Source organism: Chaetodon auriga, chromosome 24, assembly GCF_051107435.1.
Source record: "Chaetodon auriga isolate fChaAug3 chromosome 24, fChaAug3.hap1, whole genome shotgun sequence".
In the NCBI taxonomy this organism is placed as follows: domain Eukaryota; kingdom Metazoa; phylum Chordata; class Actinopteri; order Chaetodontiformes; family Chaetodontidae; genus Chaetodon; species Chaetodon auriga.
Genome location: NC_135097.1, coordinates 7513043 through 7539506, shown reverse-complemented (window position 1 = coordinate 7539506; position 26464 = coordinate 7513043). Strand labels below are relative to the sequence as shown.

Below are 26464 nucleotides of genomic sequence, written 5' to 3'. Positions count from 1 at the left end.
ATCTTGCATACTTGGGGCATTTAGCAAACTTTACAAATTGCCGAAGTGAGAGAGGAGATGAAAAAAAAAAGAGAGATTCCTCTTCTAGCCTGCAAAATGCCACGCGTGGAGCGGCCTTGGCGCACAAGCTAATTGGCTCGATTTAGCTGGTGGAGGCATGTACCACGGTTGGCTTCCGCTCGCGTTGTCTCTGGCGGCTGGTTGGCGGACTCCCGTGGAGAACGGCTGGGCCGCGGGGGCCATTGCTGTGTGTGGAGAACAGCTGGCAATGGACGCAGCTGCTTGATTGTGAATCAAGCACTATTGTTCCCCCCATTGCGCTGGTGCTTGTGCAGGAGCTCGTGGTATCCCACCCGCTAAGGAAACGCTGAACTACAAACAAAGAAGGATGCTTGTGATTCGGTGATGTGCAGGTTTCTGAGAAAGCCGGCTTCCTGGTGGAATGTCTTGAAGGGATCCAAAGACGTTGACTGCTGTGTTAGGAAGGAGCACGTGCCACAAATTCCAACACAAGTATATTGAAAAAGCATTGCAGCTATTCCACATTTACACTGCAGTCGTCATGGCACTGAAATGGCAGCCACACCAGCGGTAAGTGTTTTATCTTGGCTTGTATCGGAACAACTGTCTGCCCGCTTTGATTTATTCTTCCAGGCCTCCATGAAAATGTCTAATTCCTGTCATCACAGCCTCTTCTGTTTTCTCCTCAGTCCACTGAATCCCTTATATTCGCTCACAATCCAAACCCAGAAGAGATAACTATATGTGAAATTACATTTGTCAAACATTTATAGTCTCCCAACACCCTTTGCCCCCCTCCTCCCTTTTAATCCCTATCCTTTACACACCCTCTGTTTCCACAGCATGTTCAGGCCTCATGTGGGTATCTGCTCCTGTGGCTTTGCTGGCTGTTATTAGGATAATTCTTCAGAAACTGCTTGGTGGAGTGGTGAGCTCATTCATGTGTCCACACTGTCTGGACCCAGGATCCCGTAGCAATTTGCTTCCCGGATTCGCAGTGGGATTTTTAATGTCTCTCTCCTTGGACTTGAGAGGAAATTAAAAACATTTTTTTCCCCTTTCGTACAGCTTAGATAAAAGGTTTTTTCAGCCGTTGTCCGTTCAAGGAGACGGGATCCGGATGCCATATGTGCCAACATCAAAATGAGATCTATTAATATTTCTGATGTATTAGGACATTTGAGTCCCCTCATTTGCATATTTCAACTTTTACACCCTTTGGGTTTTTTCATACCCTTCACCAGAGGTTCCCAAACGTTTTGGATTGTGAACCCTCAAAACGAAGCGATGTCTCCTTGGAGCCCTCGTCACTGAAATGAATACAGTTTTTGTGATTTCACATCATGTCAATCATCTCGGGTCACCTCAGTTTTCGACCCCAAATAGGAACAACTGGTCTGGAGCAGTGGTTTCCCGCGTTTATGGCTGAAGACCCCTTGCGATCCCCCATCGCCAATTGCGTCTGTTAATGGACCGTGACCTTGTCAACTGGAAAAACAAGACTACGACTCCGCAGGCATGCTGTGAAGCTGCCCTTTGTGACCATAATCGACCACCACCACCATCAACGAACAGCTTTCCCTCAATAACAGCTTAATTACTGCTAATTGCTCCAAAGTAAGGAAGCAGTACATGAATTATGATCTTAATAGCCAACGCTAACCCGACTAACATGCATGCTAAGAAGCAGCTTACTAAGACAACGATTAAAACAACATTTAAAAAAAAAAATGCGGATCAATATCAGCTCATGCTGAACCCGAGCCCCCCTCATTACCTCTGCAGCCACAGGGACCTTTCCAAAGCAAAATGTCTGGCTAATCAGTGACATTACAGCTCTCAAGCAGCTTATGATAGCGGTTGACTTGTTAAGAATTCAAGTGTGGCCCTTAAGAAGATGATTGCGTGAGTGTTTCAGATGGTACCAATGAAACCATTCAGTTATTGCCCTATTAGAGGAAGGAATAGAGGGAGGGGAGGCAAATTTACAGGGAAATAAAGCACAAACAAGAGCCTAACTACTCTCCGGTGGGAAATGATGGACATGACATTTTCTGCAAAAACCTGAGCAATCCAGGGACACATTTGCAATGGAAGTGAAGTGCATTACGATCTTTTCAGTCACCAAGACAACAGCGCGTCCCGTCAGATAGATCGGATTGGTAATGACTTTAAATACCAGAGTCAGTCACTCTCTCTCTCTCTCTCCCACACACATACGCACAAAACGGTTGGTTTCAGATGGAGATGATGATTCTTCAGCTGCTGGAATTATTTTGAAGCAGAGTGGGGTCAGAGGAACGGTATTTTTTAAATGCCACAGCACGCAACAAGACATTAGTCGTTTTGCAGTTTTAAAGCGGCGCGCAGAATCGTGTCCAAATTGTTTTTTTGAGACGGAAAAGACAAAGAAAAAGTCGGAAAGAGCCATACAGAGAGGCGGCGCAAGGGTGAACAGAGCAAAACTGACATCCTCCTTTCCTATGCTTATCACATCCTTTTTCTTTTAACAGCCAGTTGTAGACACTTCCTTCTTTTATTGGAACTATATCTGTTCCTTCAGAAACATCACACACAGTTGGCAGAGGAATGCATAATTAGCATATTCATGAGATGAATACAGTGGAAACTTTGGAGTCGCAAGCGACAGGGTGCGGAGTGGGGTGGTGGTGGCGGCGGCGGCGGCGGTGGCGGTGGCGGGGGGCTGTTTGTGTGTGTGTGTGTGTGTTTGTTGCGGAACAAAAAAGCAGATGGCACGGTGACTTTGAAAATCCAAAATTAGGTATGTTTTTATGAACTTCATGCTCATTGGCTATGTAAATCGCACAGTCAGACAATCATGAAAGACAATGTTGTGTGTTTTCCAGCTTTTCCACTGAGATCATGTCGGCTGATTGAAATCTGCTCGGCTCTTGGAGTCTCTTAACTCTGTGATTCTGTGCCCTCGCACGTGCTGCACGCTTGACATATTTGTCCTCTAATGGACGGAAAAATGAGGAACTTTCTCCTCGCATAAGTCACCTGAGCGCAGTCGTGAAGTTGAGACTTTGTCTTCAGCAGTGACATGTTTGTATTTGTCGCTCTGTACTGAGGCTTCTTTTGTTGATTTGTTTGATTTTACTAATTACAGTAAGGAGGTTCTCCAGCGCCTGGAAGGATCTTAGCCTCCGGTGGTTTGACCTCTTTACGTCTGCCTGGTTTGACTCCAAATAAAAGGTGTTTTTTGAGTCAACTGCACCCCAAAGATGAATAAAAATGGAGGCTGTGACACTGCCGCATCTCCACACACTCATCCATGTGTGAAAGCTGAATGTGTCTTATCTCCGAACCTTTCAGTGATGTCGTGGTAGCGCTGTCTTAGCTTATGGAGAGTCATTAGCTGTGTTAAATAGGGTTGGAGTGGCGCTAATTGTTCACAAACCAATCACTAACATTGCAGGCTCGAGTTCATTTCTTTTTTTGACTCTACAAACAAAAGCCAATTTGTTAAATTTTATCAGTATGCAAATGCGTGAGTCTACCGCAGTAATCCAATACAGGCAGCAGACATACTGGAGGACCACCAGTGTTTGGGTAAAAGCAGTAATTGCCACTTGTGGCCACAAGGTGTGCTGTTCAGTAAAGTTACATAGCATTGCTCAGATCATTTGATATGAAGAAGATTGAAGATTCAAGGTTTCAGAATGATGAAATCAAATCAAAAACAAACAGATTCAGCAGGAGGTTCACTGTGAGTAGCTAAATTTAATCGACTGAACCTCAATCAGTCGATCAAAGATCAGCAAAACAAATCAAAAAACTGTATTATATTAGTTGTAGTAAGTAATGGAGCATGTTAATACCACATGTAGTCGATCTTGGGTGTATCTGTGTATTTTTGTGTGTTCATAGTTACATGTGCACGTTTCAGACATGGCGCGCCGTTGGTGCACGTTGGAGGGCGGCTTCCTGAGTTACTATGAGAGCGAGAGAAGCCCGACGGCCATCGGCAGGGTGGACGTCACTGAGGTGGTTAGCCTGGCTGCCAGCAACACAGAGACCATGACTGGAGCTGGGTAGGAATGCACTTACGCACACACTCAGACACACACACACACACTTTTGAGGCAATATACAACAACTTTCGAGTTCAGCATCTAGTTATCTATTTGGGTTTTCCATGCTTTTAAGAGTCTGTTAAAGGCAAATTAATTTTGTAAGAAAGTGAAAATGTTTAACCATAATGGGCTAATTTTAAAGCCCAGCATCCACAGTATCTGCTTCAAAACTTTCTGGCCTTCGGGCAAATGCAGTTGAGGACCCCTGGATTAAAGGATCACGTGGCTCGATATAGATTTCCACAATCGAAGCTAAACCTTGAAAATGGCTGAAATCGGCTTGTTTCAGTATTAATATGAATAAATAACAGTTAATGATAATCTAAATAGGAAAAATCCTAAATTAAATCCTGTGCATTAAGGGCTAATTTACACATAATTCAAGGCACTTCAGGTGGGTTACAGTGCCTTCATTTACACTTGCACTCACATTCGCTCATACACACTCAAGCAGAACCCATTTACACACACACATGCAGTCAGACCCATGTTGAGGGCTTAATTTGCATCCCCTCCACTAAATCATAATTTATATGTGATTGTTCAGCCTGTTTTAAGGACACGCATGCCACACACACACACACTCCGAACACCTTTTAAATGATTTATTTTCTGTTTGGCTAAATTTCAATTTACTGCACATGTAATTCATATATTACGGTGCTTCAGCCTGGTTCAAGATAAACACACACACACACACACGTGTAAACGCAGACTTGTGCGTAGTTTCTCTCCCTCGTCATATGGCTCATTAGCATAATCTTAACTTGAGCATTATTCAATTTAACAGAACCCATCAGGGCTTTATGAGTGCTATATTTTGCTGTTTACTTTGGCGGAGATGCGGGAGAGCGGCATTGCTTTAACTGCCTTCGCCGCGCCGCCTCCTCCTATCACTTCTCTGAGATTATGATTCAGTAAAAAAAAAAAAAAAAGTTGCTCCGACAACAAACTTTTCTTTATTTCCTCTGGAAGTGTTGCAGAAGCACAAAGAAGAAACAGATGTCTCGATCCTTTCTTGCTCGCCCTCTCTCTCTCCCGGCTCCGATTGGGTCGTGCGTTCATGTGTGTGTGTGTGTGCGCGCTGCAGTTCCCGAGCGAGGAGTCTGATAATGGCTTATGATTAAAGCATAAGCCAGGTCCTTAATGACAGCAGCAGATGTTATGAAGAGGGAAGAATGCTTTTATTTGTAAATGTTATTTATACAGCCGTTAGAAACACATCTGGCCAGATGAAACTACGACCTTTGTAATGAGCTGGACACATACAAGCCGCCACGACAGGTTGCAGCGATGAGAGCGCGTGTGTGCACGGACTCCACAAAGCAACCTTCGCCAATTTTAGCTCCGCGCATACATCCCAGTTACAGGTCACGGCTTCGCCCGCAGAAAGGCTATTATTTCTCCGTCGCTAACGCTCGTAATGGCTGTACGTTTCACTAGATTAAACTCTGCCTCACTCCCTCTTGCTCCTGCAACTTCCAGCGTTCCCAGCATGCCTGCGCAGCGGAGAGAGCGAGGGACGCCTCACCTCTTGACTGTCTGGCGCTCATGAATATTAACGTATGCAGATGACACACTCCCACCAGCAGCCTATCGCCGCGCTACAGGAGGCCGTAGGTGTCGCTTCCATTAAACACAGCATTTGGGTAATTTCACCGTGGCAGAGGACACCGTGAATTACAGCGCGGCCCCGACACATACGTCTGCTGGAGCTGTATGAATATTACAAACCCACTCCTCAGGAATTAATGCAAAGGGAGTGTGTTGGCTGGTGATAAGTTGAGGTTTTCCAGGGACTTTTTTGACTCATCCTCCTGTTTCGACAAGAGTCGATCCTGACCTTCAAATTCAACCGAAAACCTTGGAAACAAACCCTTCTGCTCTTCCCCCTGTTTTCCTCTGCAGTCTTTCTGGCTTCTTTTTGCAGCGTTTCACTCTCTGTCAGTCGCTTTCTACACCGTCTTCAAGTTTTTAAAGTCTTTTGGAAGGGCTTTGTCGCTAACTTTGTGGGGTTATATATATATGAGGGCTGGGGAATTAAGACTTTCTCAGAGCGCACAAAAGCCTTAAGGAGAAATAAAAGGCTGCGGAAATGCATATAGACTTTACACATGTTTAAAGTACAGGTGAATCTTGTGCAATAGACTCCTCCACAAGGAAAAGTGGAAACTTTGCTCAACCACAGCCAGAACTTTTTCACCACAGCACACTCCAAGAAGCAGATGAGCTTCTGTATTGTAATTAAATTGAACACTTTAATCTTTTATTTTTCCAGACCCAATAATTTGTCTTTGCCAGGATCAAATCCACGGAGGTTGTATTGTGCTCATGTCAACAAGGAGAGTCTTTACTGTGGAAGTCTGCACGGTTGTAAATGATGGAAACCTCTTATTTGTTCCTTTTTTTATCGTAACAGAAAATGAACAGCAGATCGTAGCATGTCGCACAATCGACTCCTCGACATCCACACAATACCCACACAAGTAGGGCGGAAACAATTAGTCAATTAATCAGCTAGTCAATTCACAGAAAATAATGTTTTGATCATTTAAAGTCATTTTTCAAGCAAAAGAAGATCTGCTTTTCTTTGTCTTGCGTGAGAGTGAACTGAATAATACAAAGAAATGATCGCCTTGGGTTTTGTGATTGGTGATGGACAAATAATGGACAGATTCATCTGTGACGACAGCAAAATAATACTAGCTAGCTGCAGCCCGACACATGTCGCAAGCAGACATTTAGCTCGCTGCATTTCCTCAGTCAGCGTGCGGCCTGTGATCAGATCCCATCCTTCTGAGGGTGATTGCTCACAGACAGAGTGTTTACACCAACTTAAGCAACCGGGACGCTGTCAGTGTCCTGCAGTAATCATTATACATAAAGTGGAGAAAAAGATTAAAGGAAATCTGGTTTAATACAGCAAAATTCCTGCTGAATCCAGCGAATGTCCCATGCAGTGTGTTTTTAAGAGTCTTCGCTTCAGACATCAGACTTCAGCTGCGTGGCTCTCATCCAAACTAACTGATCTGAAAGTCTCAGCACTCTGAGTGAAGCTAAAATAAAATAAAGTCCGTTTCCGCAGACCAGCACCGAGTTATGCTTCATTTCATGAACACTGCCTGGGTCTGTTTTTAGGTGCGTCACTTAACTTTCTTTAACGATGAGCTACACCAATGTCCTCTTGGAATATTTCTTAAATTGTGTGTCAGCGTTACTTCTGCCTCTTTCCATTTGTCCCTTTGCATTGCCGACCAACCTGACTTCCACCCTGCGGATTAATAAAGTTATCCGATCTCAGGATTAAAAAAAACGCACACACGCAGCAGGAAAAAAAAAGCAAATGATACAGTAGTAGTAGTGTCTCAACCTGACTTCTCCAAATAACCTGGTTTCTTGTGTGCATATAATCATGTAAAAAGAGAGAGCAGGAGACAGATATGAAGCATCTCATCCATGAGAGACACAAACCATTTAAAATGGCGCACACATACACTTTCCTCTCCCCAGCCGCTCCCTCCCTCTGGGACACTCATAATGCAAGTGTTCATCTCTTATCCCTCTTCTCCTTCTGTCCTTTCTTCATGATACCATTTGCCCAGCGCATCTCCGCGCCCCTCCACCACCCCCTCCCTCGCTCTCCCTCTGGGACCCCCTCTAACAAGCGCCTGCACACCTGGCGGCGAAGAGGAGGAAGAGGGGGAGGCGGCGGGGTCAGGCGAGGGCGCACAAACACCCATGTCTCGCCTGCTCCCCTGACACGTGTGAGAAGAGAGCGACTCAGCGCTGCCGTGACCCCCCGCGACACGCCACCTTAAACACCCATCGCCGCAGCATTTAGAGGCCGCGATGGAAAAGGAGCTACCGCTTGGCAGTGCGTGTTGAAGCCATTAAGAGAGTGATAGTCTAACCTCTGGACCCAGACAGAGAGAGGGAGAGAGAGACAGGAGGAGAAAGACCAACAAAGATTAATAGCTGCCTTTTTGCTTCCGACAGCAAGGGTTTTGCCTGCGAGTGTGTGTGGATGAATGAGTGTGTGAGCGCAGGAAGGATTATATATTTGGTGTTTTTATTCATATTCCAGCAGAGTGACTGTTCCTTGCTGACTGACTGACATACATTGTGCAAAAGCACATTCATAACGGTGTCAAGGCTAAATCTGAATATCTGAACTACGATACAATACAGTGTGCAGTCGGCAAAGCTGCTGTCTGTCATTAAAAAGGGACTTTCTTTCTTTCTTTCTGCAAACGAATAAACTACATATAGAAATATGGTTCAATGATAATAATGTTAATAATACTAATGAATATAAAGAAAATGACATTTATTTGCAAGCAGATGGGAGATCATGCATACCACAAGGAGACTTAAACTGCTTACAGTTTAACACATAAACAAAGGAGACCATCACTAGCACGACATACAGAGATGACTGTAGCTTTACCGAGCCACCATATCCTTAGGTTGTAATCTAGTTGTACAAACGAGCCTAAAACAAAGTCAGCATCATCATATTACAGTTATTAATAGATGCATTAGCTCACTGGTTCCTGACCTTATTCCTTAATTGGCCCCTTTCATCACTGAGTAAACTGATGACATGTGGATAATTCATACAGCATTAATGCATAACAACACCAACAACAGTACAGCCCGACTGATAAACTGTACAATTAACCCAAATAGAACAGCTCCTGCAGGAAGTTTGAGTAAAATGAGCGATTCTGATGAATTTGACAAATTCAGTGTTGTCTTCTTCCTGACTGTGGGCCCTTGTTCTGTTGGCTCTTTGGTTGTTTTAACTGCATATTTTTCTAATACAAGATGAGGCTGCTTAGGAGGGAGTGAATGCTCTGTGGATATCCTGTGAGAGCTTTTTTTCTGTCTTAAATAATCGTCTAAACTTTAGAAATAAGAATTTCAGAGAGTTTTCTTCCCAGGAATTCATGAAATGCTGAGCTAAAGGCCGACTGCGTCGTTTTAAAAAAAGGTTTTATTGCACCCCTGACAATCAAGAAGCACTCCCGACCCCTAGTCTTCAAAATCAGTCATGTCTTTCTTTCACTCACTTCCAAAAACACTGCCGCGTTCGTCCACAGGGGGCGCCAAAATCAACACAGAATGAAAGTTGCTTTAAAGTTAAAAATGTGTGTACGTGACAACGGTCTTTGTCCCAAAATGTGGCGCAGCACAAGACAGTTTGAAACCTGATAAAAAAAAAAGATTGAAGTCTCCTTTCCAAAAAAAAAACAAAACTTAAAGCTGTGCTAAATTTGTCAGGATACGTCAGCAGCATCAGGAAATCTATTAAAACTGTTTTTGGTTGTTGTGGCTGTGTCTTGTCTGCAGCTAAATCACCATAATTTACTTTTAATGGTAAGCAAATGAGAAGCAAACAGCACCAACATGCATATTTTCATCATTTGGTTTCATCTGTGTTTGCGAGAAGTCGTGTGCTTCATCGACAGCTGAGGCAAATCAAAGCTCAGCCTGATGCTCAAGCGGACACAGATTGCTTTTAATACTCGTAGATAAGAAGTAAACACGGCTAACCCTGCTTTGGGTGTTTCAGATGATATGCCAATAAACAACACATGAAGGTTAGAAAAGTGAGCTGGTGACTGGTGGCTTCTAATGTCCTTCAGCAAGGCTTCTGTTCTTTGTGTCCTGCATTCGAAGCCGGAGTCATCAGCAGCTAATTGTGCAGTAAAATAGTCCCTGTCAGTCTTTTACTGTTATATGTGATGTTGTTGGATTAATGTTACTGCTGCCTTAATGTGTATGCTGCATTTTACTGCTGTAGATGATTAAGGTTGAGCTAATTTTAGCTCCTTTATTTACTGTTAATCTACAGCAATGCATCATAATCTATAAGACCATCGTGTGTTTGCAGTGTTGCCGTCCTGTGAGGACAAATGAGAAACAGCCTGTTTTCAGCTTCGGGACGATGCGTATTCCAGCTAATCCAAGAGGGTTTTCAAGTAGTTTATTGAGCTTCAAAAGTTGGAGAATTTTCTAAAGCTACAAAGGAACACTTCATCCTGCAGTTGATCTGAAAAATTCAGATTCAGAAATCACCAGATTTGGAGATACGTGCTTTTCACCGGACAGGGAGTGTGTGAAAAATGTTTGTTTTTAACTAGAAATGAAAAATGCAAATGTACACACATTTGGATGTTTTGCCTGTTTCCTGTGCATGTGCGTGCTTGTGAGTGTGTGTGTGTGTGGCTGTGAGGACATTTTCCTGCCCCACATATCTAACAGCGAGCTGTGCGTCTGGCAGGGCTGTGTTTACCGTGGAGCTGTACCTGCAGACGGAGCGGGTACTGATTGTCGGAGCTGAAACACAGGAAACGCAGCATGACTGGATCCAGGCGCTAACAAAGGTGACACACTTTGCATATGGCACTCACTCACACACACACACACACACACACACACACACACACACACACCTTCTTTATAAGTTTGTTTTTCACTTAAAGGAGAAACTGCGAATGTGCCGCGGAACTGCAGCACATCCATCCACTAGTTTTTTCATTTTCTCTGCAGCACACACGGCCGCACACATTGTCCTCAGAGCGCCCCGTGCTGCCTGTACTTCTTTCAATAAGACAAGTGGTCTTACTATCTCTTCCCCCACATGCTGACAGGATCTTGTAATAACACCCTACATAAATATGTCCCATATTCCCTTTTTTATCTCTTTAATCCCAGGCAACCCAGTCACAGATAGTGGGAGGTATAGCTGCATCAGTCCATATGTCTCTCCATCTGTACCAAAGGCCTTCCACACCTCCTCCATATTTCAATTTGACTCACAGAACAATGGCCAGAGAGAGCCGAGCGAGCGCTAGGGAGGGATGTGTTGTTGGAAAATAATTCAGGAGCAGGGAGCAGCAGCTGAGCAAAGGTTTATCCCTGCAGGAAGAAGCCTGCGCCTGCTCTGTTTTCGTGTCGTTCTTTGTTTTCAGGCGAAGCAGCAAAAACTTTAAGACGTCAAAGTTCTCCATCCGTGAGCCTGTTCTCTCTCTCTCTCTGTTCGCCTGCGTGACTCGCAGTGCTTTGTCCCGCCGAAAGTCGAGGGACTGGTGCAGAGGGACGGCGAGCTGATTGGCAGACTGCACTACAAAGAAGGCCATGACCTGTACCACTGGAGGACGGGCTGGTTCGTGCTGGAAGGCTCAGCCCTGCACTTCAGCCCGGGAGACCAGGAGGGAGAGGAGGAAGTCCTTCAACTCAAACAGCTGCAGGAGCTCAGTAAGCAGAATTTGTATTCTTATTTTCCCCGTTTCTCACTGTGTACGACAGCGCCTGTTAACCAGGTAATATGTTCTTACACTAAAGTCACATCCTCTGTAGAATCAAACGGTGTGACACGGCTAATATAGTAGCTTCCTCCATTTTGAAATCACTCTTGCCCTTCAAAGGTCAGCACTGATGATTTACTGGATTGTCCCTGTTTTTATCTTTTTAATACATTTTTAAGATGCTTTTGCACATATTTGAATGTGAGGTAAGTTTTGGCTGTTTGACATGTGATTCTTGAGAGATGCTTCACACCCTTATTAACTCCTCATGGCAGCAACATGCGTTACATGAGTCATCTGAAACTCCTGTAGGTAGAGAGGCTTCCTTTAGAGCTAACTGACTCTAAAAACCATACGATAAACAGACGTGAAGACGGAACATTCAGCATGCAAATAACCCTTAATGCTACACTCTGCTGTTATGACAACTAAGTGTCTAGTCCTCGAATGTGCATCCTATGGTCCCCACTTTTTCAGATGTAATGTTTGACAAAAATGTCTGTCTTCAGGCCAATGCGGCGCTGTGCGAGCGATCAGGGCACTTCCACTGAAACTCATTTATTCTGCTCAGAAAACTGAAATGGTGTGGCCGAGTCTTGCATGAACATATACATAAAAGAACAAACCACAATCAGCCTATTCATGGAAAAAAGAAGGAACTGCACATTTGAACACGTGCTTAATGGCTGACTCATTCTTCACTCATTGCCACTCAGAGAACGACTGGTCTAAGATTGAGAAAAAACACTTTTACCATGGACGTCAGCTCCTTGATGCACATCTGCAGCAACGTCCTCTCAATGTCCAGTTACTCCAAACTGCAATTCATTCAGTACAAAACTACACAAAGACTGACAGACAATGACACCTGTACTCACTGCACAATAAACACTACAGATGATTACCTTCATGCCACCTGGCTCTGCCCACCTCTTCAAACAGTCTGGACAAACATCACTCATACGCTGCCCTCAGCCCGAGGTCGCAGTATTCCAGTCTCCACAGCTGTATGTCTGCCAGGAGTTCTAGCAACACGTTCTATGAAGACCACATTTATTGTGTTTTATGGGTGCATTCACACCCAGGAAAGTAGCACGTCGGACCCCTAAAATTGACCACTGCGGGTCAGAGAGTCATCGGGTGGATTGCAGCTCTTTTACACACAGGATGGAAATAGTACAAGTGTTACAAACTGCATAGAGGTGTGATAAATAAAGCACAAATAAACAAATGCATGCACATCTGCACAGTAATACAAGGCAAGCTAACTAGGCTCACCAGTTAGCTTACCACTTAGCGAGACTAATCCACCCCCAAGGCAATGACTGGGTACACAGCAGACAAATTTAACTTGCAATTCTGCATTTTGGCATCTTACGTAATAATCACTTATGATGAAGCACATATTTTTTTTAAAAGCTTGAAAATGCAGCACACTTTACTTTGAAACCGCCAATGAAACATTATGATGAAGCATGCGTTCGGATAGATGCACCAGTACAGACTTGACTTTACTGAGCACGTACAATGATAACTTATGACACTGCATGGACCATTATTGCGCACACTGTGTCCTCACTGTGAATTCTTTATAATTCTCGATGATACACTGTAGATGTGGTGTTCATGTGAAGTGTTACCAGAGAGGGAGATCTCTCATCAGCTGTAATATGAACCACTCATACTCGTCTCCTCAACAGTCACTAACAAGACAAACTTTCTGTCTGTAAAGACAGAAATCCCCTTCCTGCACCCCAAACTATTAGACAGCCCCTGGTTCAAAAGTGGAGCTATTTAATACACAGTAATCCAAATCGACCATATGTGTTTATGGGTGATGGCGTTCGTGGTCAGCTGCAGTAGCTCAGTGATGCATTTGCTGAGATTTCTGGCTGTTTAACATTCCCTCTAACCCTTTTCATATACTGTGTAATCTCCATTAAGCTACCAATCCATGACGCCCTCCCACCACTTGCATTTATAACTACTTAAGGATGTTGGAGGATGCATGCTAGCAACTGGTGTCAGAAGACATATCAGCTTCTCACTCCATTACCCAGACATCAGATCTAATTGGCTGGCATCGTCTTCCATTATAAAACTTCCGCTTTGGAGGAGAGTGAGAAGATGCCACAGACCTGTTTATGAGAAGATGTTAGTACGAGGTCAGTAAAGGTCGATGTTACATAACGTCAAGCGAGCATCAGATGAAATACCTCGCTGTTGTCAGAAAATGTAGCATAAAAACATGATTTCAGAAAGCGTTGTTTGGAATAGAAATCCAGAACATTCACAGTGTGATGGTGTCATGCATGTCGCAGTCTTTCCACCCTCCTCTAACGTGAATTTTTGCCAATATCTCCACATTCCTGGCGAACGCCGGTTATTTATAGGATAGTCAGTGGAGGTAAGCAGCCAGTCACGCTGGAAGTTCACACATACTTTGGCAGATTGATCGATTGCACCAGTGTGATGTGCGAACAGAAGGAGGGGGAGAATCAATGGATCTTTTTAATCCATTTACCCCTCGACGTGGATCAAATCGCGCAAAGTGCCGCCCCATCTTCTCACCTTGGGCGGGGTAAGGAACTGTGGCGGTGTTCATTTTTATTCCCGGCTTTCTCAAACCATATTTGTCACAGCCGGGGAGCCGCCAGCGCCGGGAGGGACTGTGTTTTGTGAGGGGATGGTAGGTTCTGGAGCACTGAAAGGATCCCTTTAGGAATCACCGTCTGTGACATGGGATTAACTGTTATTTTCTCTGCAGTGACACCGCCACATGAAAGGTGCCCCTGTGTAGCAGCGAGGGGATTTAATAAACACACTTTTCAATTAAAATCGCGACATGTTTCCAACATGCAGCCCTTTAAAGTGCATCGGGAAGTCCTTGCGAGCGCGATCCTGGTTGTTCTGACTCCAGGCTGGCAGAGTTCTGATCATTATATGCCTTAAATCTTTTCTTAAAACCTATTTAAGAGCTGTTATTAATTTTACCCTTAATTGTCTTGTTTGTCTTTTATTCTGTTTGTTTCAACCCGATGGCTAGGACGCTTTTTTTCTGTCTTTAGCTTATCGTTCAAATTATTTTATTGATCTTTTTCAAGGGTTCAGTATTCATTTGTCTTGGCTATTAAGCACTTTGTTTTCTGCAAGTGCTTTATAAATAAATAAAGTCATAAGTTTGAAAAAAAAAAAAAAAATCCTATCTCCAAAGAACAAGAGTGCACTACCTCTCAGAAAGGCTTCCTGGAGGCTCAGCTGTGCGCATGAGAGAGGATTGATCTTTTTGTGATGTCTGGTGTCAAGATTTCTGCCGCACAAATAAGTAGAACCAAAGTAAAAAGACGAGAAAATGACAGATACAGTTGGATAATCATTAACCTGTCACAGTGCACAAATCAGCCTTCCCACCCAGAACTTTCTGAAATGAACGGCTTTCAAACAAGATAAGCACATTAACTTTGAACTCGTTCGGTGCAATTTTCTCAGTGGATTTCTCTTAAGGCGGTGGCTAAATAGAGGGGAAAAAAAAAAGTTAATCCCACTGCTCCGCTCAATCATCGAAAAATTAAGATTGGTATCAGCTCAAGACTGCAGTCCAGCATATTTAGTAGTCAGATTTCAGTGTGTCCATTTAAGTCTTTAAGATATGCTACAGCCGTCACTGCTAACATGTTCAGAAAGAGCAAGAGCTGCTCGTGATGATCGGTGTTCATTTGGAAGTTAACTGATCGGGAACACCCAGTCCTGATCAGATGACAGTACCTATTGAAACAGCCTACAGCTACACACTAAAGTTAATAAAACCAGGCCAGTGCAGCTTAGTGCTGCAACTTTCCACATGTTTTTTTTTTTTGAAGCAGGAAGTGCTGACAATGCACTTCTTACAGCTCAGAGATAAACCTCAATGTCGTTTGGATTGTAAACAGAATTTTTGTTTGTGTTTGTTTACAGAAAAACTCCAAAAGGCACCTTTAAGGATCCTTTTGTGGGTTGAAAAATATTTCACTGAACAGCAACATAATGCAGTGTTTAGTGTGTCGTATAGTCTATTTTGTATATAGAAATTTGCATGAAGCAACCAGCTTTTATTATGTACTTTCAGATGCATTGCTGTCGACATATGTAAGCTTCTAAATCAACAGAAATCCCAAAAATAAGCTATTTCAGAAAGTTTCTCCGAGGTTGTACAAAGGAGAACACAGAAAAAGTGTTTCTCATACGTTAAATGGTTTCATTCATATCTTTGTCACAGTCCTGTCAGAACAAAATTTCAGGGACCCTTAAAAACGAACATCGGCAAATTTATTGCCGGCGGAGCTCCATCGCAGCAAAGAAACACGGGATCCCTCAACTGCTTCCCACCCATACTAACAGCCAGTTGGGTTCACTGTAGACTTGGTTTAATCCAGAGGAAATCGTGCTGAAATATCTCCGCAAATGTGGACAACAGGGCTCGTAATATCATGAGGTTATCGTATAATACCTGTAAAAATAAACAGCAGTTAATACTCCTGCTGAAAATGTGCTCCAGCAACTTAAATCACCCTGATGTTTAGAGGGAAAACCGTGAAAATCTCCTACAGGGCAGCCAGTGTAAATTAATGGAGAGAACAAGGCCGCAGACTTAGTTCCTTATCACACAAACATATTAGGTCGTGAAAAGTTTCCCACTGAGCTGTAAGATGGATAAAAGAGGATTGCTGTGTGTTTGTTCCAACGACGATGACAAGTGTTTTGCATTTACCTGATAACGCCGTTAATAAACCTCTCTCAAGTCAATATCAATCTCTGAAGTTCTCTCCTTTCTTCTCGTGTTGTTGGGATCTGAATGAAATACTGTGCCCTTGAAAATCTGCCAAAGAAAATAAAAAGCAAAATTGTTTGTGAAGAGAGACTTTTGGGGATTAATTGTTTTTGTTGTTTAGCTGAACGTACAAAGGCCTAAACAAAGGATGTGTTCGCCAAAATAAGACTGCTGTATGCAATATTTTTTACCAATCCTCTTTCCCGTGCCAACAATTAAATTAGATTTCCTGTTGCTGCTGATAATCGATGTGTTTGCTCAATAAGTGGATGCAAAGATTCTGGTATTTGAGAGAGGAAATGGAAAGTTTGTCCTTTTCTTGGCGATGTGACGATTGTGAAATTACCCATTTCAGACCATCCACAGATAGCATTTCTTCCATTTTCGTACCACTGGGAGTCCAGGATTAAAAGTAAAGTAAAAGTAAATAATAAAATAATGTCTGTATGGTAAATATGAAGCTACATTAGCTTAGCATAAACTAAAAAAACGTCCTTTTACTATAAAACTGAAGTGTAAAAACAGCACTTTGTAGGTTAAGATAAGCTAACTGGCTGTTGGCTGTAGCTTCTTTACCACCCAGGCATCCTGTCAGTCTTCTCATTTAACTCTTAAGTGTATTTCCCAAAATGTCAAACTGTTCCTATGAATCCTCAGTAAATAACCTTTAAAGAAGAGCATGAGACGTTTGTGTGCACCGTGACAAAATACTGCATTATTAAGTAATTACTTGTACAGGAAGCTGGTTAGAGAGCTTTCCAAAAGTCAGTTTTTTCGTTAGATAAAGTCCAGTTTCTCCTCTTTTTTTCTCTCTTTTTTTTTTTTTTATACATCCATTATTTGAGCACAACCAGTGGGAACTTGAGTGTGATGAAAGTGCCAAACGTTGTTGCTAGGAGATTTGTGACTCAGCGGCAGAGCCTCATATCTTTTTTGTCCTTTTTTCTGTTGCGTGTGTGATTGTTGCCTTGATCCAAGCAGCTGTTTGAACCCACAGAAAAGATTATGACAGAGCTTCTGCGTCCCTTAGCCCAGTCGCTCTGTGTCCTTGCACTGTTATTTTGGGATTGATTGTGCAGATGAAGAACGGCAGGAAATGCTACCTGAACACTAAATACTCCCCTCGGTGCAGTCTTATTTGGCTGCATTTCGACTAACTTTACGTAAAGCTAGATGACTGCTGACAAGCCTTTAAACCACCTTGAGTACATGTGTGACACAAAAACTACATCCATGTGAGGGAATGTAATTACCTCCAACCACATGTGTTTGTGCTGTTCCCTCATTCTTCTTTCCACTGTATGTACATTTGAAAAGACTAGTCAGGTATGTCTAGACACATTGTGCACTCCTTTATTTGACACGATTGAAATGATTGCTTAAGAAAACCGAGACCTTTCAGGGACGGCTAATGAATGCATTGACTTCCACGTTCCATGGCTACGGCTTCTAAGTGCTCTGAACAGAGGTTGAACGACTGCAAATGTCAAACTTAAACTTTTTCTCAGCAGTTTGCTCTGCAGAAACGCAGAACATGTCGCTCTTTGAATGTATGTGGATTTGGTGCCTGCATTTCCTCCAACCTGTTGCCCTTCTCCCCTCCCCCCCTAGCTGTCTCCACACATACGGAGGGTGAGGAGAAGATCCAAGTCCTGCTGATGGTGGAGGGCGGAAGGTATGTTGGTCTTTGGAAAACAGGTGTGCTAATTGGCAACGTTTTGGTGATACAACACCATGCATTATGCAACGCTGTTAGCTTTGATTTTGCATTTGTCTTGTTAGTCCGAATGCACTTTTCCTACTGTAACCGTGTAATTAAAGCCTCGCAAGACTGCCCGCGTCAGTTACACACATGAGGTGAGATGCCACGTAGCACGAGCCAACGGTTTTAGGCTCAATGCAACAGCACTTTGTGTTTACCGCGTTAATTGCTCTTGGTTTGTGTGTTTTTGATCAAACCTCGTGGGAAAACGGTGGTTGTTTGTAGATGTGTGTTCTGTAAAAGCACTTCTGGATTCCTTTAATCTTGTCGGTTGTTTATTTAATGACTGAGCTCTGCTTTTTTTTTTTTTTTTTTTCCAAGTGCATGAACATCTTTGCTCTTAAAATATGAAACACCACATTGTGACTGAAAATTATATCTTTGTGCCCTAACTCCTTTTTCCCCTGCTCTATCTTTAATAGAACAGTTTACATCCATGGCTTCAACAAGATGGACTTTGCACTGTGGCACTCTGCCATCACACTGGCTGCTGGCACAGATGGGAAGGCGCTGAGCGACCAACAGCTGACTAAAAACGGTGTCCCTATTATAGTGGACAGCTGCATTGCCTTTGTCACTCAGTATGGTGAGTTCCATCATATTTATGGGGGAGAAAAGTTTTTAAAAAATTGGTTCTGCATGAGTATTATTATGGTTTCCCCTTGAGGAGCTGATTCATCCAGTGTGCTGCGTCGTGAGGAGAATTTCATGCTTTCTAATGTTGTCTCGCAGAATGCTGTGACATTTTCCCATCGCACTTTTAGAAATGTAGAAAATGTAGTCCGACTTTTCGCTGCAGTGTGACTCCAGGATCCAAAGTTATTTGCAAAGTGTAGATGCACAAAACTATATTACATAGTGCCTGTTGCTTTATCAATGCGTGATGAATGCAAAAAGGGGACCTATACAGTAGCACTGTCAGCGATGTGCACTGTAATGAGGGATTGGCATAAAGTTTACTCTGACTGAAGCTGTAAAGTGGTACGAAAGGTTAACGCACCTTGCCGCGACAGTTTTATTCTACCTGCAATTTACATTCAAATGTGCTTATGTAACATTTTTAAATCCCACAACTGAGCATGCATAAGGCAGGTTATTACCCTATAATTGTATTTCAATATATAGAAATCTATGTACTCTCATTACTGTTGCAAAAACTACTCATCAGAGGGTATTTATCAGCAGACAGTGACTATATGGCAAAATAAAATGCAGAAGTCAGAAACCAAAGAGCCAAACTTGAAGTCTTGGGTGTAAGAAACTGTTTATTGAAACACACATCTGTCTCTCCCTCACCAGGTTTGTGCCAGGAGGGGGTGTACCAGAGGCCGGGGGACCCTGGCAGAGTGGCCCTGCTCCTGCAGGAGTTCACCCGGGATGCCCGTAATGTGAAGCTGAGGGAGAAGGAGCACCAGCTGGAGGATGTCACAGACACCCTGAAGAGCTTCTTATCCCAAGCAGAGGATGCACTGCTGTCCAAGGAGCTGTATCCATACTGGGTGTCAGCTCTGGGTATGTGAGGTGTTGACGTAATTAGCAAAAAGCTGCTAAAGTTAAAGCTATAGATGCTACAGACACACACACACACACGGGACATGTGTGGTATGCTCCTAGTAAAATGCTCCATTTGCGCTCTGTAGCATGCTATTTTTCAAGATCTTTGGACAGGAGAAAGAGGATGCCATTGTCACACATGAAGGAAAATAATATTTCGAAGAGCACAACCCTCATTTCCTGTATGTGTCCATGGTCGCGTCTCAGTTTGTTCTTTGTTATATTTGGCATTTTTACAGCACGTCTCATCTGTGTGGTCTTTGTAGATGAGAAGGACGAGAGGCAGAGAGTAAAGAAGTACTCCACTTTCATAGAGAGTTTGCCAAAAATAAACAGGTCAACCCTTGATGCTCTGCTCCAGCATCTGTACAGGTATACACAAGCTCACACACACACACACACACACGCTTCAAACTGCAGACGCATTTAAAGCTTGTACCATTGAGGCCGTTTCAAGGTGAAGGTCACTGTCAGGAGGAAGTTTATTACTGCTAAGGAGAAAATCATGTGGTCGAGCTAAAAAATCGAGTTCACCTGACAAGTATGAACTAACACACAGGCACATTTACTCGTGCATTGCAGCTTTAAGGTACTTTAATAGAGTATTCTGCTACTTTGTACCTCTACTCCGCCACAGCACTTTATTCAAAGAGAGAAATTCCCTCTAAACTTCTCACAAGGTCTCATTTAAATAACTATTTGAAACCCAACGAGTTGGACGTGTCCAACATTTCAAAATACATTTTTCGTTATTGTGGTTATGCAAATATGTAAATAAAAATATTGTTTGGATGCGGAGACATGACATGGGATGAATTATTTCTCATTTATTTTGTTACGTTTTTAATTGAACGGCGTGGAGCTGAGGGTCGGTCCAACCGTGTGCGGGCGAGTGTTGCCTGTTTTGAAAGTTTCCACGCAGACAAACGTGGCTTCAAGCAGGATTTTTCATTTGACCAAAACATGTTCGGAATTTTGGAAGTGATTTCATTTATTTTCTTTCAATACATTTTTCATTTTTCAATCCCACACAGCCTCCACTGGAATCTAATTCCACACTGTCAAAAAAAAAAGGGTGATATGTCCGCGGATTGTTCGCTATGCTCCGAAAAGAAGTTTGTTGGATGGGATAAAAAGATACCTCAAATGTGATTTATATTCTTACAGTTAAAAGAAATTCTGCTTTTGTGTTGGTGTGACAGTATTGAAACTCTAATAATGTCGTATATAATCACCATAGGGGACATTTAACTACACAAACAGCACCTTCACTTTGATACTTTTAGCACATTTAGCTTATAATACTTCTATACATTTACATTGATCTGCTGCTGCTTTTACTTTAGTAAACGATCTGAATACATCCTCCACCACCGGTACATCCATTAAATGAGTCATCTCATCCCTCCCTCTGCTTGTTGCTTGAATGTCGGTGCAGCCAGCGGACACTTTGTAGAAGCACTTAGCCGTTCCTAAGTAGCGTCTTTGTCGTGTTTTTGATTGGACGGATAGAACAGGTGTAGCTCCACAGATCCAACCCGGCATCACAGACAGAACAAGTCCGGAGACTCAAAGGTCCTGCACCGCGTCACCCCGGGGTGGCGATATGTCACCTGCTAATTAGCCCTCTGCTCTGCTAATGGCCCTTTGTTGTGTGTTTCTGACCAATCGTGCAGGGTGCTTTCTAGTCAGATTTCAGAGATACAGTATGTGGAGTGGATGTGGTGGCAGGTTTTTGTCACTGAAGCAACAGTGTCCTTGGGTTGAAAATGATGAATCAACTCCATATTGTTGTCATTTGTTGGCATTTTTGCAGGTAAAGACAGATCGATGGGCTCATTCTTAAATCAGCAGTTGAAAGTCTATGACACAAGTGAAGCTGGTGGTCTTTTTCTGCTAAATATTATATTTCAAGTTCGTTTTCAGGTATTTACTTACAACACCGATGAGTTCACTTTTGCATATTGTGAACACTCAGCTTTATGTGTGGAAGCTTGCAGTAATAAATTACAGGATGCAAGTAGAAATCCTTAACCTGCCGAACTGCTATGGCATAATAAACGCTGTGTGCAATCCACAGTGTCAGCATTACACACAAGGTGCAGGAGCTGCCCCAAACAGCTGCAAACCTGTTAGCTTGAGATGCATTTAATACACTCATTCAGTGATGCTCACGCTGCACGGCGTTCCCTCGAAACCTGCCGTGGGTGCTTGAGATTTAACCGCATTATGTTAACGATACAGATTTGTTTGGAGAAGACTGAGGACTGAGGCCTGAGATTTCACTTAACTGTGTGTGTGTGTGAGTGTGCAGGTACGGTTCTAACCATGACTCCTCCTGTGGTTCAGGATTCACCAGTGTTCCCACCTCAACCAGATGCCGAGCGACAAACTGGCCTCTGTCTTCTCCTCCTGCTTGTTCCAGACTCGGGGGCAGACGCCACAGGAAACCAGCGTCGTCCATGACCTCATCAACAACTACGTCACACTCTTCAGTGTGAGTCAAAAATGTCCTTATTATTTTTTTTTTTTTTGCCATTTGACTGTTGGCTGGCCCTTGGACAAATGCAGTTGAGGACCCCTGCCTCATTATGAAGTGTAACATTTGCTATTTTGAAAAAAAAAATAAGGAATTTCTATTGATCAATAATTTGCCAGTGAAGTTGAATATTCAGCGTTGCTGGAGATCGTTCGCTGTGATCCCGTCCCCGGATGAATGTGGTTTTAATGTGGCTTATTTCCCTACGGTTGACACTGTTGTCATGGCGACGTTAACTGTGTGCTGTGTGTTGCTGCCGCTGAGTTCACACGTTAACGTTACACCGGAGAATTTGCCATCAGCTCCCGAATAGCAGATACAGAATGCGTCTCCTTCTCTCCAGCACACAATAAGTAGTGTTACAGAGAAGTAACGTGGACGAACTGTCTCAGCCTCAGTCCTAATCACAAGAAAAGTGACGCTAACTGATTAATGCTAATCATTCTGCACCCCTGACCTTAATGAAAATGAGGTGCAGACCTCTGAGTAATGCTTTTGAGAAGCACACTGTACACTGTATCTCCACCATCCACAGTTGAAAATGTGCTTTATTCCATAAACAGCGAGTGTTACCTGCTGGCCATCCATTAGATATTTCTGCTCACAGCAACTGTAGGAAAGGTGTCGTGCGTGCAGCGTAATGTAGTTGGCCTGCTAGATTTAGGATGACTCTCCAATCAATGGCAAAAAAATCCCAACATTTAAAGCATTCATATTTTACCATGTTGCATATCTAAACCAAGCTGCAGGCATGACTTTATTTACACTCTCTGACTTCAACCATCTGGGGAGCAGAACTGTTGTTGCCAAATCTCCACAATAGGCTTGACTCTGCTGATGTGCGGATGGGCGGGGGTGTGGGATCAATGTTACCCTTGGAGAGCTGCCTGGTTTATGGGATACGCAACAGAGAGCGACTGCTAATTCCCAGCAGAACGCCTGGATCCCTCTTGTTCTGACGTTAAAGGAGGAGCATTCACTCCAAATCGGTTCGGGACGCCATCATTCGCATGACAAATAGCCATTAAGCTCAACCAATCATGAGCCCAATAGCAGTGAATACACACGCTGTGACATAAAAAAAAAAAAAAAAGAGGAGTGAGACATCCCGCTAATTAAAGCGGCAGTTCTGTGCTGGATGTCGTCGACGGGGCCCATTATCAGGCCTAAACACACACACGATGAGTTTGTGAGGTTTTTTTTTTTTTTTTTCTCCCACCCCCAATCTTCTCTGCCATTCGTAAAACTCCAACAAAGCAAATTGTTCTCTGGAAATGATAATGATGTTAAAAAAGAAAAAAGTTGGAATAAAAAATATCATTTCCCACACAGAGCTTTGTGAAAAGAGCAAGTATTCACTTGGCGCCGAGCTGTGTCAAACACTCACAGCCAACTTCTTTCTTCAAAATTAGTTTTAGAAGTGTTACTGAATGACCCAATTCTACACTTAGCGCATAATACCTTTTTTTCTGGTTTAATCTAGTCTTCCATGTATTGTATTTGAGTGCTGAAATTAATATTACCTTCGAAAATGGTTTTATGATTCTATCAGCCAATTTTACGTTTCTCAAGTGTGGCTTATGTGATCAGAAAGTTTCTCATTGGCTGACTTTCAATGTGTGTGTGTGTGTGTGTGTGTTTGTGATGTTTCCAACAGGTCAATGAAGACCGGGTGCAACAGATGGAGAGAGAGAATAGTTTCATCACACGCTGGAACGACAAGAAGGACACCACGGTAAGCCAACCCGCAGAACCCAAATGGAAGTCGCCGACGGGTGTTCTGTTTATTTGTGTGTGTATTGATTTGCCCGCATGCGTCAGGGCCTCTCAAATCAGGGATTCATTTGAACCAGTTTCCTGTTTTTCTGGCAAAAATGAAGGGGATGGGGGGTCGGGAAGGGGAAGGCGGAGGAGGCGGGAGCAGGCGGGTGAGGAAAAAAGGGCTTTGTTCCTGTTAACCTTTACGGCAGGTACTTTATGCCTGGATGCCTCAGCCGAGGAAAACATTTGGTTCAGATAACTGGGGAAAAAAATTAAATCACATGCCGCCGCTGTTGTCGAAATCTGAAATAAGTTGTTTATGCCCGCTCCTCTCTGCTCTGCACCTTGTCCATAGGCTTTCAGAACATGTCTGCTGCTGTGGGGCAGGAGGGTTACTCAGTGGAAAGCCAGTGCTATTATAAAGCTGTCTGAGGTGAAACGTGGGACAGCATTTTGGTTATGGACACGAATGTGAGGGTTTTAGGGTTGGGGCTGGTGGAAGAACTGAAAAGTTACTAGTCTCTTCATTAAAAACAATCATTTAGTGTAATTGCAAGTCAGCATGGCGAAAATGTCTCTGTTGAGATAATGGATGTGCTTATTTTATGGATGATTTAACATTTTAGCAAAGTTAAACATTGCTTACAGTCCTTAAAACGTTGCATTAATCTTCTCCTTTCACACACGTACTTCCTTTCATCTTATTTTCATTGTGTGGATCATTTCCATCAGTTCTGATAACATTTCACTCCCTGGCTTCATTATTGGACATGGCTTTTACAATGATGACTGCAGCGGAACACAAGCTCCAGAGCAGTTCAAGGGATGTGAAGGTTAAAAGTTGTGACTTCAAATGTCCATTTTGTTCATCCATGCTGTGCAGAATGGTAATACCGCATTGAATTACTGTACTCGAGCTCTAAAAAAGTTAGTAAAAATGTAAGTTCCCACCCACAGACTTCCAAAGACTGCAATTGCAGTGATTATGTATGCATGTAGTTTATTTATAGTGGTGTGTGGCTGAGGCTTATATGAGCTATCTTTAAAAAGAAGTGGCTTTTTATTCAGTACACTATTGGATGTAAATGTAGCTTTTTAGGTTTAGGTTACCAGGCGTGAAGAAGGTGATGAAGTGGTGGACCAACAGACTAGCATTGGCTAAAAACACACACATTTCAGACACTGGTCTGTTTAAGATGAGATTTAAGATTGAACTCCTCAGCCTACAGTATGGACAGGAGAGCAAAGTGCTGGTAGGAGTTAAGGTACAGGGTGTTGCTGAGCGAATGGCTCTTGGGTTCGCACTTGAATACCCAGACAATGTGCGCTTTTGACATTTACAGGAAGCTCGTCTCAGAGGGCTCGGGCCCTGCAGGTGAAGGTTCTGACCTCATCTGTTTCCATTTAAAGGCAGAGAATGACGAGGAGGCCTGCGCCCTGCAAGTGGATAGCACGGGGGAGGGAGGGAGTAAGTAAATCAGTGATATAATGAGTTGTAAGGCAGTGTCACGGCTTGTAAGTTAGAAGTGGCACTTTAAAATCAATACTTGCATTTAGAGCCAGGGCGAGTGCAGAGACAGTGTGACTTTGGTAAAGATTAAAAATGCCTTCATTTCAGACAGAACATTACTGTTTTTCTTACTTGTTGCTGAAAAATCTCCCCATCAGCTGTGAAACTAACATTTCTTAATGTTGCACTTTAGCTGCTCCTCCAGCAAGTCGTCATCATCCTCATTTCCTGTTTTTCACTCAACAAGTGCTTTGTTTGTACAGTGTGCCTGGTCTATTTCCCATCAAATAAGAATGATGGGGATGGAGCAAAAGAGTACTTAGCAAACCATGATGGCCTCATATCCATGTGTGACATTTGTACAATTACAGCTTTCACTCCACTTGTTCGAATGACTGTATTTCTGTGTTATTTTAGGGCCACAGGAGTCAGAAGTGGGTTCCTCCCTCTTATCGTGCCATAGTTCTCCCAGTTCAAGCCAATAATGGACCTCAGTACACCTGCACATTAAAATGACAAAAGAAAAGTAATTGTAATTTCCAGATAGCCGAAGGAAAAGAAACCTTTTCCTGCTCACTTAGTTGTTCATTTTCTGGAGATGGATTACGACTCCACTTGGCCAGAAATCCGGATTTGGTGCCTCAACTATGACCCCTTCTCTTCAAAGAGCTACATTTACACTCTCTTTCTTGACTTTTCTGGTTTTTACCACCAAAAAAAAAAAAAAAAAATCATTTTTAATTGGATGCAGAGAGGATTACAGCTCAGAGACATTGAGAAAGGTGCCGTGATTCGTACTGACAAGAGCAATTACTGGGAATTTGACCTCCTGAATGTCAGGCAGAAAGGTCACTTAAAAATCTTCCTTTTAATTTCACATAGGCTGTGTTTAGTCAAAAGAAATATCTTCTCTTGCATCTTTTATTGATTGAGCTCGTGGTGAAAATTTCAAACTGCATCATAGGAGGATTTGTTTTGGTGTATCTTTTTCAGTACCACTACTTCTCTTCTCAAATTCAGTCTGAGTCTCTTGGTGAGGATGAGTTTGTCTATAGCTAGCTTTTTCGCTTTCTAGCAAGAGGATTGATACCACTGGTGTC

The 26464-nt window shown here is 43.0% G+C and overlaps 1 protein-coding gene across 2 annotated transcripts in view; it reads left to right on the top strand.

The window, feature by feature from the left end:
- Positions 1-26464, top strand: part of arap2 (ArfGAP with RhoGAP domain, ankyrin repeat and PH domain 2) — a 113882-nt gene that overhangs the window by 71353 nt on the left and 16065 nt on the right. For both annotated transcript variants that reach the window (XM_076725639.1, XM_076725638.1), the window contains exons 16-24: positions 3932-4076; positions 10405-10507; positions 11183-11381; positions 17850-17913; positions 18423-18586; positions 19300-19512; positions 19821-19926; positions 21904-22051; positions 23751-23828. In XM_076725639.1, the coding sequence (XP_076581754.1) occupies positions 3932-4076; positions 10405-10507; positions 11183-11381; positions 17850-17913; positions 18423-18586; positions 19300-19512; positions 19821-19926; positions 21904-22051; positions 23751-23828 (1220 nt within the window). The remainder of the gene's footprint in view (positions 1-3931; positions 4077-10404; positions 10508-11182; positions 11382-17849; positions 17914-18422; positions 18587-19299; positions 19513-19820; positions 19927-21903; positions 22052-23750; positions 23829-26464) is intronic.